At 47.2% G+C, this 15,056-nt stretch overlaps 1 protein-coding gene across 4 annotated transcripts in view; it reads right to left on the bottom strand.

The window, feature by feature from the left end:
• The window catches only part of MTF1 (metal regulatory transcription factor 1), a 27,766-nt gene extending 12,710 nt beyond the window's left edge, over window positions 1–15,056 (bottom strand). For 3 of the 4 annotated variants that reach the window (XM_032227256.1, XM_032227257.1, XM_032227258.1), the window contains exons 1-6: window positions 14,938–15,056; window positions 14,231–14,697; window positions 9,978–10,216; window positions 9,484–9,615; window positions 768–841; window positions 358–491 (exon numbers count right to left, since the gene is read on the bottom strand). In XM_032227256.1, the coding sequence (XP_032083147.1) occupies window positions 358–491; window positions 768–841; window positions 9,484–9,615; window positions 9,978–10,216; window positions 14,231–14,647 (996 nt within the window). In that variant the 5' untranslated portion in view covers window positions 14,648–14,697; window positions 14,938–15,056. The remainder of the gene's footprint in view (window positions 1–357; window positions 492–767; window positions 842–9,483; window positions 9,616–9,977; window positions 10,217–14,230; window positions 14,698–14,937) is intronic. The other variant, XM_032227259.1, reaches the window with a different exon arrangement.

Here is a 15,056-nt window from a genome sequence, read left to right as displayed (position 1 = left end):
AAAAAATGTTGCAAAACCCAGTACATTCATCTGGGTGCCTTAACTTACAGCGGTAACCAGAATTTCCAGAAATCCAGTCCCAAATGCAGTCTAAAGTCAAGGACTACCTATATCGATCTTAATTTTTTTATATGATCCAAAATCCTAGCATCAGAAAAAAATATTATTATCCTACAGTACTGCTCAGATCTAATTATCAACCTGTTTTGGAGTAGAGTATTGCTTGACACTCATAGTTCCTTGAGAAATTTTGGCTGCAAAGATTGCAGGAGCTGGACTTCTAGAAAAGATTAGAGTTTTGCTGATGCAGTTACCCATGAAGCACACCAATGTTTAACTGAAGAACTAAACACTCACCTCAGAGAGATTGTTGTTGGAGAACAAAGTGTATGAGGATCCTTTTTCATGTCCTTTCATGTGACTTTTGAGGCTATACTGTGTGCTAAAGGCCTTTTCACACCCATTGCTGGGACAAAAGAAAGGTCTCTCACCTAAAGTGGAAAAAATCAATAGATGTATCAATCAAACCAAAGATCCAAGTCCATCAATCTCTGGATTCCAGCAGATCCACAATTTTGAATACAACAGACATATTTCTAAATTCACTGCAGAGGATGAGAACTAGGCTCTTAATAAGCAGAATCCTAATGTAGTAAATTACAACACCCTTATCAAAACTAGTAGGCCCTGTCAATATTCACCCAAACATGTTTACTTTCTTAAGCTCCGTAAAAGAATTCAGGGGTCAGAAATTCTCCAGGTCTTACCAGTGTGTGTCCTGACATGTGTTTTCAGATGATGGCTAACAGCAAAGGCTTTCCCACAGCCATCATGGTCACACCTATGGGAGAAAGCAGGGAGACTTACAGCATCACCTTTGCAACCTTGCAGTGTGCCAGCTTCAGCTTCATTCAGGCAAGCTGGCTTTGTAAGAGCACTTGTGACAGTGATGGTTGGTTGCTAAGTTGAGTAAGAATAATATGTGTTATGGCCGCAAAAAAAGGCAAATCAGTTTTAGGTTGCATCAAAAGGAATGAAAAGGTTAAAGGCGTCCCCATGGGTTTTATCCCACAAGCCATGATTGACTTTAGGGAGCAGTGCTCATCTCTGTTTTTTTAAGCCAAAGAGTTGTCTGAAGATATTTCTGTGGTGTGCCCAGCATGACATCGCACCACAGCACAGAGTGAACAGTGAATGGCAGTTGGTCTTACCTGAACTGCATGTTTAAAGGAAGGTGTGGGAGGAGTAACACATGGGTATTAACCCAGCCCTTTTGCCCTGGAGACTGAGGTAATCTTTGAGGCCACACCTCTGATCCTCCTTCTGCTCTCCCAGATTAACCGATGGTCGTAACAGAGCCCTGATTTGATTTGATTTAATAAATTTATAGGCCGCCCAATCCCGAAGGACTCCAGGCGGCTTACAGAAAATAAATTTTTAAAAAGTAAAGAGTTAAAAAGACAAAAGAAACAGATTAAAAAGAACCACGTCATGCACCCAGTCTAATCGGGGCTGGACCTCAGTCGTGAGGTCAACAGCCCCAGGCCTGCCGGAATAGCCAGGTTTTGATAGCCTTTCGGAAGGCCATGAGAGTGGGTAGGGTCCGGACCCTTCATTCCATAGGGTCAGAGCAGCTACAGAGAAGGCCCTCCCCCGCGGAGCTGCCAGCCGACATTGTCTGGCTGATGGCACCTGGAGAAGGCCCACCCTGTGCGATCTTATCGGCCGTTGGGAGGTATGCGGCAGAAGACAGTCTCGCAGATATCCATGTCCTAGGCCATGTAGGGCTTTAAAGGTAATGACCAGCACCTTGAAACGCGCTGGGAGACCAATAGGGAGCCAGTGCAGCTCATGGAGGATAGGTGTATCTTGGTACACCCAGTATCGCTCGCGTGGCTGCATTTTGGACTAGTTGTAGTCTCCAAACACTTTTCAGGGGCAGCCCCATGTAGAGCGCATTACAGTAGTCAAGTCTTGAGGTGACGAGGGCGTGAGTGACCGTTTGAAGTGCCTCCCGATCCAAATAGGTGAACCAGGCGAACCTGGGCAAAGGCCCCCCCCCCCCCCCGGGTCACAGACAGGTGATGTTCTAACGTCAGCTGCGGATCCAGGAGGACCCCCAGTTGCGGACCCTCTCTGAGGGGTGTAAATTTTCAGCCCCCAGGTTTAGGGATGGACTGTCTGGGCTGTCCTTGGGGGGCAACATCCACAGCCACTCGGTCTTGTCAGAATTGAGTGCGAGTTTGTTCACTCCCATCCAGACCCTGACAGCTTCCAGGCACTGGCACATCACTTCCACCGCTACGCTGAGCTGGCATGGGGCGGAGAGATACAACTGGGTATCATCCGCATATTGATGGTATTTAATCCCGTGCCGACGAATGATCTCACCCAGCGGCTTCATGTAGATATTGAATAGGAGGGGGGATAAGATCGACCCCTGCGGCACCCCATATTTAAGGGGCCTAGGGGTCCCCCAACCAACATCGACTGCAACCTGTCGGAGAGGTAAGAGGAGAACCACCGTAGAACGGTGCCTCCCACTCCCACCTCTTCCAGCCATCGCAGAAGGATACCATGGTTGATGGTATCGAAGGCCGCTGAGAGGTCAAGGAGCACAAGGATGGAGGAATGCCCTCTATCCCTGGCCCGCCAGAGATCATCGGTCAGTGCGACCAAGGCAGTTTTGGTGCAATATCCAGGCCTGAAACCAGACTGAAAAGGGTCTAGATAATCTGCTTCATCCAAGGTCTGTCGGAGTTGAAAAGCCACCACCTTCTCAACAACCTTCCCTAAAAAAGGGAGGTTGGAGACCGGACGATAGTTTTTAAGAATAGCTGGGTCCAGAGAGGGCTTCTTGAGGAAGGGTCTTACCACTGCTTCCTTCAGACGTTGCGGGAAAGATCCCTCCTGCAAAGACGAGTTTGTAATCCTCTGGAGCCAGCCTCGTGTTACCTCCCTGCTGGTGGAAACCAGCCAGTAGGGATATGGATCCAGCAAACAGGTGGAGGCACTCATCGCTCCCATGGCCTTGTCCACTTCCTCAGGGGTGACAAGCTGGAACTCGTTCCAGGAAATCTGAGCAAGACCCTCCCTCGGCATCTCCGCTGGTACTGTCCAAATGGAGTCAAGGTCTGTCCGAATCTGAGTGATTTTGTCCGACAGAAACTGGGCAAATTCCTCAGCCCGTCCCTGTAAGGCTTCCCCCGTGTCCTCCCCTTTCAGGAGGGAGCAGGTTATCCTAAACAGGGCGGCTGGGCGGGATTCTGCCCAGAATAAGAGCAGAAAATGTGCACATTTTGCCGCCCGTATCGCCACTAAATAAGTCCTAATAAAGGCTCTTAATAGTGTTCGGTCGGAATGGTGGAAAGGGCAGAGACCTGTCTCCTAAGGGTGCTGGGGGCCAGGCCCTCCTCCAGGCCTTCCTGTAGGAAGTCCAGGACCTGGGGTACCGAGGCCAAGGAAGGTTAAATGTCCTTTGCCTTACACCAGTCAGCAAAGGCCACCCAGGAGGTGTTGTAGATTTGGGTGGTAGATTGCCTCCTGGACGCCTCGACGGTCCTAATGACCTTTGAGGAATAATGGGCCCCTCTCAGCTGTTCCCGCTCAATCGCCAGATGGTCAGATGGAGCCACTCTGGATCCGGATGCTCCAGAGACCCCTGGTGTAGGGACACCCCCCCGGGGGGATCCTCCAGTAGGGAGCTGAGGACAGCTTTACCAAGTCTGCTAGCCAGGGGCGGCGTGGCCAGAATGGGGCCACTAGAATCATCTCTGCACCCTCTGACACAAGCCTCCTCAGAAACCCGTGAATGAGGGGAAGGGGGGAAAGGTGTAAAGTAGACCTGGTGGCCATCTGCAGCAGAGAGCGTCCATGTCCATGGCTCCTCTGGAAGGGAACCTCGCTACGAAGTTCAGCAGCTGGGCGTTCTCTGGGGTTGCGAAGAGATCCACCGTCGGTTGCCCGAACCTTTCGCAGATCCGCTGGAAGACACTGGGATGGAGCTGCCATTCTCCGTTGTCAACCGTCTCCCTGCTGAGCCAATCCACTTGCTGGTTCTCCGTCCCGGAGATGTGTTCCACTCTGATGGACTGAAGATGCCTCTCTGCCCAGTTTCCTAACCGAAGGGCCTCGTCGCGCAGGGCCTTGGAGTGGGTGCCCCCTTGCCTGTTCACGTGGGCCTTGGCTGCCACATTGTCCGTCAGGACCAGGATGTGATAGCTGGTCACCGTGGTCTTGAAGTGTGGTAGGGCCAGGTGGATGGCCCTGAGCTCCTTTATGTTGTTGCACAGATCTGTTGGAGTCCAGTGGCCTTGAGCTATCTGAGCCTCCAGATGTGCTCCCCAGCCGAACAGGCTTGCGTCTGTCGTATCTTCCTCGTTGGCTCCTTGAAGAGGGATCCCCTGTCCAGTGCCGGGGTCAGCCACCAACAGAGCGAGAGCAACACCTGGGGTGACACTCGAACCTTGAATCTGGCGTCGCTCGAAGTTGGTGCCAGCCTGTGCCTAGCTGGGCTGGAAACCCTGCGACCAAAGGGGTCCCCCCCTCATATCAGAAGAATGGGCAGGCGAAAGGGGGGGGGCGAAATAGAGCTTTGCCTTCTGTCTGAGCTCCTGGGGGAGCCAGGGGAGGTCGCCTGGGCCTCTGCCAGCATAGGGAGCCTGCGGGGGGAGCGTGACCTGGAAGGCGATGGGCTGTTGGTCGCCCTAAATCTCCTAGTGGAGGCCCTGATAACTCTGCCCTTTAGAATGGGTCTCCTTAGTGGATGCCCTGGGGGTGCCTTTCCTGGTGGGAGACCTTCCTCTGGTGGCCTGGGGGGGTCCCTTGGAGATCCCTTCTGCTGGATCTGGGTCCCCTAGGGATCTCGGCCCAACACCCCCGCTCCTCGCCGCGTCCGCCATGCACTTACGATTCTGCCGCTCACCCCCCCCTCGCTCTCTGCCGGCTCAGCTGTTTAGCGCGATGCTCTGCTCACTGTCAGGCCTGCAGTGGTTCCTTTAAGAATCTTTGGCCTGCCACACTCTTATTAAGGGGAGGGATTTAGCAAAGGGTAGAATGTGTTGTTTTCAAAATAAGAAATTCCTTCCTAGAAGCTCAAGATCATCTTTTGTCTCCCAAACCTTTACACCTGGACGGAAGCAATTAGGCATAGATGCCAGCGTGGAAGAAGATTGGACCATGTGATGGACTGTGGGTGTGGGGGCAAGATCATGAACTTTTAACTGGGTGGGATTCTGATGTAACTTCCAGAGTCGGAATCCCATAGCACTATGCCAACATGCCTGCTTAAATTGGAACTTTAATCATAGTTTTGGCTTCGACTCTGATTTAATTTTACATGGTATTTGGAATGCTTACACTCGCGCTTCTTCCTCCAGCCGTCGACCCACGGCTCGAACGCCAGCTCACACCGAACTCCAGGCCCTTCTGCGGATCACCGGCAGAGTGGGGGCCGCTCTAGGCCTCTTCCGGCCTCCTCAGTGTCTCTTGAGCGCTCCCGGCTACCGTAGATGGTTGCCGGCCACGCGCTCACCCACATTCAAGATGGCGGCCGCTGACCTGCAACCTGAGCCTCTCTGAAGCTGGAGAGCGTTGGGGCGATCCCTTGCGGATCCCCAGTCCTCCGGGGTCCTAGTCGGGCGGCTGCAGTCCGAAGGCCTCTCCATGCACTCCGATCGGTGCGGGGGTTTCCTCCCCTCCTACGCGACCATCCGGCCGCTGGGGAGCGCTTGCAGGGCAGCAAGACTCTAGCTAGCAGCGCAGAGCATGTTCGAGGAGAGAAGCAGCGCTTGGAAACTTCTTGGTAAGAGAGAAAAAATGCTAAAAGAAAAAAGCTTACACAAAAAAACCCTAGTCTTCCTAGGTGAGGGAGAGTCAGGAAAAACACTCCTTCTGGGCTGGAGACTGAGGTTAATCTGGGAGAGCAGAAGGAGGATCAGAGGTGTGGCCTCAAAGATTACCTCAGTCTCCAGGACAAAAGGGCTGGGTTAATACCCATGTGTTACTCCTCCCAAACCTCACCTTGGAAACAAGGAATGTTTCAAAATTAGGAGAGGTCCTCTTTCCTCTCCTCAGGTCCTATCTTGAGTGTTGGAAGAGGTTTAGAAAAGGGTTATATGGATGAAACCCACAAAGACACTGAAGAAGCTTTAGCTTTGAAGAGAAGACTATGGGATATAATAGAATTTAAATACTTATATTCTCTATTGTTTTGGAGAATAGGACATGGACCAACAAATTTAAGCTACAGGGGGGCAGATTCCAGTTGAGTATTTTAATAAAAAAAAAACACTTTTACAATGGAATGAATTATTCAAAAGGAGGGTGGTGGTAGAGAGGTAGTGAAGGAATTCTGCCTTTCTTTCAGGAACAAAAGTGGCTTAGATGGCAATTTTTCTTGATATTATCCTCACATCCCCATGAGGTAGACTGAGCTGGGAGAGTGTACATGCCACAGGTGGTGGTAGAAAGGTGGTGAAGGAATTCTGCCTTTCCTTCAGGAACAAAAGTGGCTTAGATGGCAATTTTTCTTGATACTATCCTCACATCCCCATGAGGTAGACTGAGCTGAGAGAGTGTACATGCCACAGGTGGTGGTAGAAAGGTGGTGAAGGAATTCTGCCTTTCCTTCAGGAACAAAAGTGGCTTAGATGGCAATTTTTCTTGATATTATCCTCACATCCCCATGAAGTAGACTGAGCTGGGAGAATGTACATGCAACAGGTTTCCCACTAACTTTCTACAATAAGGGTGAATTGAGGTTGAGTTTGCTGGTAACCTAACACTTTAACAACTATGCCACTGGATGTAAGGAGTAGATATTAGATACAAAACATTTTAACCTAGATTTCTTCGTTGAGCAAGGGATTCAATTTAGTGGCCTAAATGGTCCCATCAACTCTGGAATTCTCATGCAAATGAACAGAAATATGCAACAAATATCTTGCATCCGCTCTGAAAGCATTGAATTGGCTCGAGGCCTGCCATGTGTGAATGGCAAAACCTACATGGTAGAGAAAATGGATTATCTTCAGTGTCTGAGTCACTGTTCCCTCTAAGGTGCGTGGCTGCGCGGCCGCGCACGTGGCAAGAAAACACCGCGCAGCCATTTCTAACTGCGCGCAGTGATTTCTGTCACAGGCTCCGGTAGCTGAGGGGAATATCTGCTGCCGCCTCCTCCTCCTCTAACAGCACTGCCGGATTTGCCGCCAACGCTGCAGCCGAGGTGAAGCCTCCAAAGCTCCCGCAGGCGCCCTCACCCATGGCAGCGGCGGCGGTGCCTCCCCCTCCGCTCGGAGCACCTCAGCTGGGCTCTGGGTTACCCCTGCCGCCGCCTCCACTGTGCTTTTGAGAAGCCATGAGGCTTTTTTTCCTGCTCCCGCCCCCTTCGCCGCCTTCCTACTAGCTCCCGCGGCCAAATGGCTCCTCAAAAGCACGGCGGAGGAGGAAGGGGGAGGGATAACGCGGGGGCCAGCTCAGGTGCTCTGCGTGCCTCCCCCGCGTTATCCCTCCCCCTTCCTCCTCTGCCGTGCTTTTGAGGAGCCATTTGGCCGCAGGAGCTAGTAGGAAGGCGGCGGAGGGGGCAGGAGCAGGAAAAAAAGCCTCATGGCTTCTCAAAAGCACAGTGGAGGCGGCGGCAGGGGTAACCCAGAGCCCAGCTGAGGTGCTCCGAGCGGAGGGGGAGGCACCGCTGCTGCTGCCATGGGCGGGGGCGCCTGCGGGAGCTTTGAAGGCTTCACCTCGGCTGCAGCGCTGGGCAGCAAATATGTTGGTGCTGTTGGAGGAGGAGGAGGAGGCGGCAGCAGCTATTCTAGTGGCGGCGGGGCCTCGTTGACATCTTCAGCGGCAGCCCTGCCCCCTGTGAAAAAAATCAAAGATGGAGCAGATCCACGCAGATGACGTTGCTGCAACATGACTGGTGGAGGAATTCTCGGAGTTGAAGTCCACAAGGCTTAAAGCTGTCAGGTTTGAAGACCCCTGGGGGTTTTTTTTCCTAAAGGGTGTGCAAAGGTCTTGTAATTTGACAGCTTTAAGACTTGCATGCTTCAATGCCAGAGTTCCTGAGCCAACATGACTGGAGGAGGAATTCTGGGAGTTGAAGTCCACAAGGCTTAAAGCTGTCAGGTTTGAAGACCCCTGGGGTTTTTTTTTCCTAAAGGGTTAGGGGTGCAAGGGTCTTGTAACTTGACAGCTTTAAGACTTGCATGCTTCAATGCCAGAGTTCCTGAGCCAACATGACTGGAGGAGGAATTCTGGGAGCTGAAGTCCACAAATCTTAAAGCTCTCAGGTTTGAAGACCCCTGGGGTTTTTTTCCTAAAGGGTTAGGGGTGCAAGGGTCTTGTAACTTGACAGCTTTAACACTTGCATGCTTCAATGCCAGAGTTCCTGAGCCAACATGACTGGAGGAGGAATTCTGGGAGTTGAAGTCCACAAATCTTAAAGCTGTCAGGTTTGAAGACCCCCTGGGTTTTTTTTTCCTAAAGGGTTAGGGGTGCAAGGGTCTTGTAACTTGACAGCTTTAACACTTGCATGCTTCAATGCCAGAGTTCCTGAGCCAACATGACTGGAGGAGGAATTCTGGGAGTTGAAGTCCACAAATCTTAAAGCTGTCAGGTTTGAAGACCCCCTGGGTTTTTTTTTCCTAAAGGGTTAGGGGTGCAAGGGTCTTGTAACTTGACAGCTTTAACACTTGCATGCTTCAATGCCAGAGTTTCTGAGCCAACATTTTGGTTGCTAAGCAGGACCGTTGTTAAGTGATACTGATATTATATAACACTTTTAATTAAGCGGGTACCTTGAATAAACATAACTTTGAGTTTCAAATAATACTGATTTCGTTGTTATCTTAGGTGACATCTGTGAAAAAAATTCAGGTGCTCAGGCATGAAAATATGCCGCTCAAACACTATACTTTTCTGCTCACACTGAAAAAAAATTAGAGGGAACATTGGTCTGAGTGCCTTCTTCCACAGGCATCAACTCCTTAGTTGAGATCACATGAGACCCTCTTGATGGTATGCACCTATTATGGACTATTTAGAGGGCAACCTGAGGACATATGGGTATGTGGCTCCAGCTACTGACATTTCTATTAGCCTAAAATAGTGATGGCTACCCTTTTCCAAACCGAATGCCTAAAGCTCAAGCACATGCCCGAACCCCCAAAATACAATGGGCGTGCTGCCTCTGTGGGGACATCTCTGCATCAAGCTGATCTTCCCCACCTGCACAATTAATAGGGGTAAAACTACTTGTTTTGTATGGCAAACTAGTTAATGTTGAGAGACACTGAACAAATGAATCTGTGCACTTTGCCAGACAACTGAACATTTGCCAGAGGGGTACAGAGGGGTGTTTGGGAATTTACACATTATAGGCCTCAGTGAATAAACTGCTTCCAAAAAGTCCCAGCAGAAAGGTACACTGCCTTTTTAAAACCCTTGAAAACGGTCCAGGATAGATGCAGCAACCAGACAACTTACCTGAATGGCTTCTCTCCAGTGTGAGTCCGAATGTGTTTCCGCAGATCACTGAGGGTTGTAAAGTACTTGCTGCATCCTTCTGACTCACAGTTAAATGTTTTCCCCGTATGAAGCCTCTGATGGGCTTTTAACCTAAAGAAGAAGGGGGTTGGAGAATGTCTCTTCTGCTCCAAGACATGCCCTGCAGTGAAAGAGCAAGGCCCATCTGACATGATTACAGAATTGGGCCAAGGTTCTGCACACTGAAAACACCCATCAAAGCCAACATTTTAGAGGAAGATATTGTGTGGATGATGTACATCAGCTATACATTCTGCAAGAGCCACAAACACTGATGTGAGAGATCTGGGGAGTGGGCATAGGGCAGAGTAAAATATATTTCATCAGTGCATTAGTCAATTCAACCAGGAATACCCATTTCTCTCTCGGTCTCTCCATGTGTAAGCAGTAATTTCTCCTGATGAATATGAGATTTCCAAAATTCATCCTCTTACCTGTACAGTGTATTGAAGGCTTTTTCACAACCTTGAACATCACACTCAAAGGGCTTCTCCTTGGTGTGCACCCGGACATGGATTTTCAGGCTGTAGGATGTCAGAAAGGCCTTCCCACACCCCTCCTGATTGCACACAAAGGTGTACTCCCCACGGTGGGTCTTTTGGTGAGTGCGCAGGTTGCCTGCAGTGCTGTAGGTACGAGGGCAGCCCTCAAATGTGCACTGGTAGCGCTTCACCTGTCAGAGAAACAAGCATAATTCAAATCAATAATGGCCCAATCCATTTCACAGAGCTACTAGAAGAGAAAATAAATGTTTGAGTTCAGGAGGCAGCAAAAGCAGCACTGTTTCCATGTTATGCAAATATAGCGGCTAGCTCTGATTAGAATCAAAGGAGATACTTCTTTGTTCGTGTCCATACAGTCCCATGACCCTGCCCTTTGCTTGTGGATTAGGGGACACAATAAGGACTTTTAGATTCAGAAGAGCAGGCAAGAAAAATATAGCTAAATGTGAGCTCTATGCTAAAATAGGCTCCCCAGCTTTTCCTTGTAGGTTATTTTATGCAACTTTAAGAAATGTATCACTTCACTTGAGAGCTATCCTAAATGTCTTCAGTTAATGCAACTGACATTTTAACAGCATCAATATAATATAAAAATAATGAATGTCATGAATCATCAAACACCAATTACAATGTAAATGTTGTATCATAATACTGCATATGAATAACCATTTACCCCTTATAAATATGTTTCAGCCAATTGCATAGTGAAAATGAGACTCACTCCAGACTTCTTAGAAATTTTTTAAAAAGTCTACTTATGGGGATGAATAGAGGACACATGAACTTGACATTACTGTAACGATGCAGAAGGTCTACAGGAAACTATAATTAGGCTTTACTGTACTCAGTAAAAGTGATTTGTTCGTAGCTGATATTGTAGCCCAAAGAATACATATACAAATACATTCATAAAATATAGTTAAGGTTTCCTTGGGGAAAATCTCTTATCAACAATGGACAAAGTCTATGTCCTCTACACAGATTTCTTTGAAGAGGCTTTCCTTCAGTTAGCAATCCACTACAATACAAAAGTTTGCTGCATAGATATGAAGGATAGGCGTAGCTCAGATATTGAGAGCATTTCGTGGAAGCTTCAAAATACAGTGAAAAATGACACTGGGTTCTATCCTCACATCACATATTTTCAAAATGGATGCCCTGGGTGGACTGGAACTACCAGAGTTTATCCCTCCAGTCATATCTTCAACATACCTAATCTCCTTTATGTAAAGACCAGATCCTGTCTCCCAGTCCAGATAATTGTACGACAAGCTCTTACTAAAAATCCCAGTTACTCTTGCTTCCCATAGCTAAATTAAAGGAAAAACTTTAACAGGGTTTGCAGTGAAGGATTTGGAGGAAGTGTAATACGTATACTGAGAATGCAGTATACAAAACTAGCTTTACTTTTGCTTCCTTTTCTATGCAATATGAAATCTTCTGAATGATTGCATTTATGCCTCACTCTGTATGCATAAAATCTCAATGCAGAGATGGGACAGCTTTTATCGAAGTCTTCCAGACAAGCCAGATCTTATGTATTCCCTGGAAGGTCAATAGAGTGGGAGCAAGTTGTTTCAAAACAGAGAAGCAGCTAGCAGGACTGTTTCCTCTATGCCCCTTCCTAGAGGATGTTTGAGACATTCAAACAGGCACTTTCTACTCACTTGGGTAAGACAGGCAGAATTTTCTCTTTATGGTCACATGTGGGATGCTGCTAAATGCCATAAGTGCAACAGTTGCTTAGTACCTGGCATGCAAGTCACATGAGCTGGAGAGGCAGCCATCAACCAAAACATCAGTCACCAAGTGGCTGAAGTTAAGGGCCACCTGTACTTCTAACTTCTGAGTATTATCATCACTTTTAAATCATGTGACGATGAGATTTTGCTTGAAAGAAATTTTGAATGCTTGACAAGTACCCCATTGTGAAACTGCAAAAGAAATACTTTATTTTAAACTTCTCACTGAATCAAAAACCTGAAGCTGAGAACTGCTCTCTGAATTTACAATTTTAAAACAACTGAAAGTTCAAAGATGTAAAAATTTATTAAACATAATTCCTTATCTCAATCACTGGATCCTTTCTCTTAATTTTAGTACTGAAAATTCCTAAGCCCATATGTCAATAATCACGAACAGAATTTAGAGACAGCAAGGTTATCTGACTGATCAGGAAAACATTCCTATAACCCTTTTTAAGCCTCTCTCTGTCTTTTTTATAAAATGCGACTGAGCATTTTGGAGCAATTTAAAAATATATTGGAGTAGATATAAAAAACCTACAAAATGCCAGGATTTTAAGGTAAAAAAATCAGACGAAGATAAATTGCTTCAGATCTTTTTCTATCTTTAATATAAGATATAAACTGTACAATTCAATTGAAAAACAAATTGAAATCTTTTGGGGGAAAATAATATTAAAACATCCAATAACATGGTTGCTTAAGTGTGCACACCCTCTTATAAGTAGGGATGTGGCTATGTTCAGAATTAACCAATCAAATTCAAACTGATGGTAAATAGTACACACCTGCCATCAAGTAAGGTGACTCTGATCAAACCATATAAATTTCAGCTTTTCTAGTAGGATTTTTCTGACATTTAGTTGCTTCTTACAGCAAAAGCCATCATCTGCAAAGAGCTTACAAACCATCAAAAGGATCTCAGTGCTGGAAAGTTTCAGTTGGGGGAGCTGTATAAAAAAATTTCCAAGGCAACATATACCATGGAACACAGTGAAGACAGTTATCAAACAAGTGGAAAAAATTGACACAATAGTGAATTAACAAGAATTGGATGTCCCTCCAAAATTGAGGGGAAAAACAAAAAAACTGGTCCAAGAAGCTGCCAAGAGACCTATAGCAACATTAAAGGAGCTGCAGGAATGCCTGGCAAGTACTGAATGTTTACTACATGTGACAAGAGTTTATCCTTCATATGCCTGGGCTATAGGGTAGGATGACAAGACAGAAGCTTTTCTCATAGAAAGAAAAACATCCAAACCCAGCTACATTTTGCATTTTTTACAAAAGCATATGGGCAAATAAGACCAAGTTGGAATTTTGTGTATAATTCCAAAATTTATGTTTGGCACAAAAACAACACTCTGCATTGCCAAAAATACACTACACCCACAGTGAATCATGTTGGTGGTAACATGCTTTTGGCCTGTTTTTCTTCAACTGAAACTGGGGCTTTAGTCAAGGTGGAGGGAATTATGAACAGTTCTAAATACGTCAATTTGGGCCCAAATCTTTCAGGCCTCTGCTTAAAATGCTGAGGATGAATGTCACCTTTCAACACCACGACCCCAAGAATATCTCCAAATCAACAAAAGAATGATTTCACCAGAAGATCAAAGTTTTGGAATGGCCCAGCCAGAGCCCAGATACAAATCCAATTGGAAATCTGACAAGGACTTCCCAAGGCAAAGCTGATACTGACAGACACCTACCCCAAAATACTGCTTCAAAGTATTAGTTTAAGGCTGTGTACACTTATGTAATCATGTTACTGTACTATTATATTCCCCCCCAAACTATTTCAGTTTTTCAATTGATTTGCACAGCTCACATGTATTAAAGGTGAAAAAAATTCTGAAGTAATTAATCTTGGTCTAGTTTTTTTTTACATTTCAAACACATGGGGTGTGTAGACTTTTTAGATGTTACAATTGGGACCATCAGCCAAGAAATATTGGCTGGTGGAAACTAGATGTGCCTTTTCTGGTTCTTCCTGTCCTTTGGAATATCATTCCTTCAGAAAGTGGGATGACCATGACCCTGCTGGCCTTCCATAACGTTGTGAAAACTTGGTTGTGTGCCCAGGCCTGGGTCCTGAGTATGTTAAAGGGCACTGTTTCTTGATTATATTAATATTTATGGCAATAGTTTAACTCATGACTAAATATAGTGTATATATTTGTTTTATGATATATGCTGTCCAGAGTCACTGGCTGAAATAAATGAAAACATAGAAAAACAAAATTGGTTTAGAAATTTAAGCACCATAACTTATGTATTTTGGCATATTTTAAGCTCCTAAAATGCAAAAGAAAATCATTTTCTCAGATAAACCAGAAGACAATCAATAACTTTTTAACATGAGCCAAAATTCTTTCAATGAAGAACTTATTCCAGAAGGCTTTCAGAAAGAGGGTCGCATTTAAGCTGGCAACTTACTTCTTTAAGCTTGGTTTCAGGGCACTCTGACTGCAAAGTGAGGGTAGCCCCCTCAATGTTCCGCGGCATGGGAGTTGAGCCAGGATTGATAGTCAAATGGATCTGATCTGGTGAAATAATATGCTGCACATAGCCCTGTGAAATGCCTTCATGATCGGCCATCAAGTGGAATCTATCATCCTGTAAGAAAGGCAGAAGAAGCCTGCTTTGCCCTTCCTCTTCCTCGTCTTCCTCCTCCTCCTCCTCCAATGGCTCCTGGTCTTGCTCAATGAGGACGGTCGTCCTGTCATAGACTGTCCCGGAGGAAGGTGAAGCCAGGCCATTCTGGTCATCAAATCTTATCAGTTTGTCATCTCGAGCCAAGTCATCTTCCTCCACCTCGTAGTAGATGACATTCTGTGGGCTGTTCTCCCCCATGGCTCAGTGGAGTTCAGGGACGGCCACAGGAGGAAGACAGTGCGAGTTGCCTGCAAAGAAGGAAAGGGAAAAACCGTGAACGAGACAGGCCCCGATCACCCAGAAACCAACTTCCGGTCGCGGTTTACTCCCGAGACCCGTATGACCGGCCCTCCGCCCCCGGCAGTTCGGAGAGCCGGCTCGTCGGCCACACCGCCGCATTTCGCCCGCCGACTACGAAGGCCCGGCAACAGCAACAGCAGCAGCAGCGCTGAATCAGCCGGCACCGCCTACAGAGGCCGTGGCCTCACCGGGTGCCCTCAGCGCCGGGTCAGGCCCGGGCGGAGCCGCCGCCATGATGCTGGGTCGTCTTCCGCCACCGCCGTTTTCTCCACCACCACCAGCGTCTCCGCAGACCGCCGCGCTTCCG

This window comes from Thamnophis elegans, chromosome 12, assembly GCF_009769535.1.
Source record: "Thamnophis elegans isolate rThaEle1 chromosome 12, rThaEle1.pri, whole genome shotgun sequence".
Classification (NCBI taxonomy): Eukaryota; Metazoa; Chordata; class Lepidosauria; order Squamata; family Colubridae; genus Thamnophis; species Thamnophis elegans.
The sequence above is the reverse complement of the archived record's forward strand: the minus strand, read 5'-3'. Positions and strand labels throughout refer to the sequence as shown.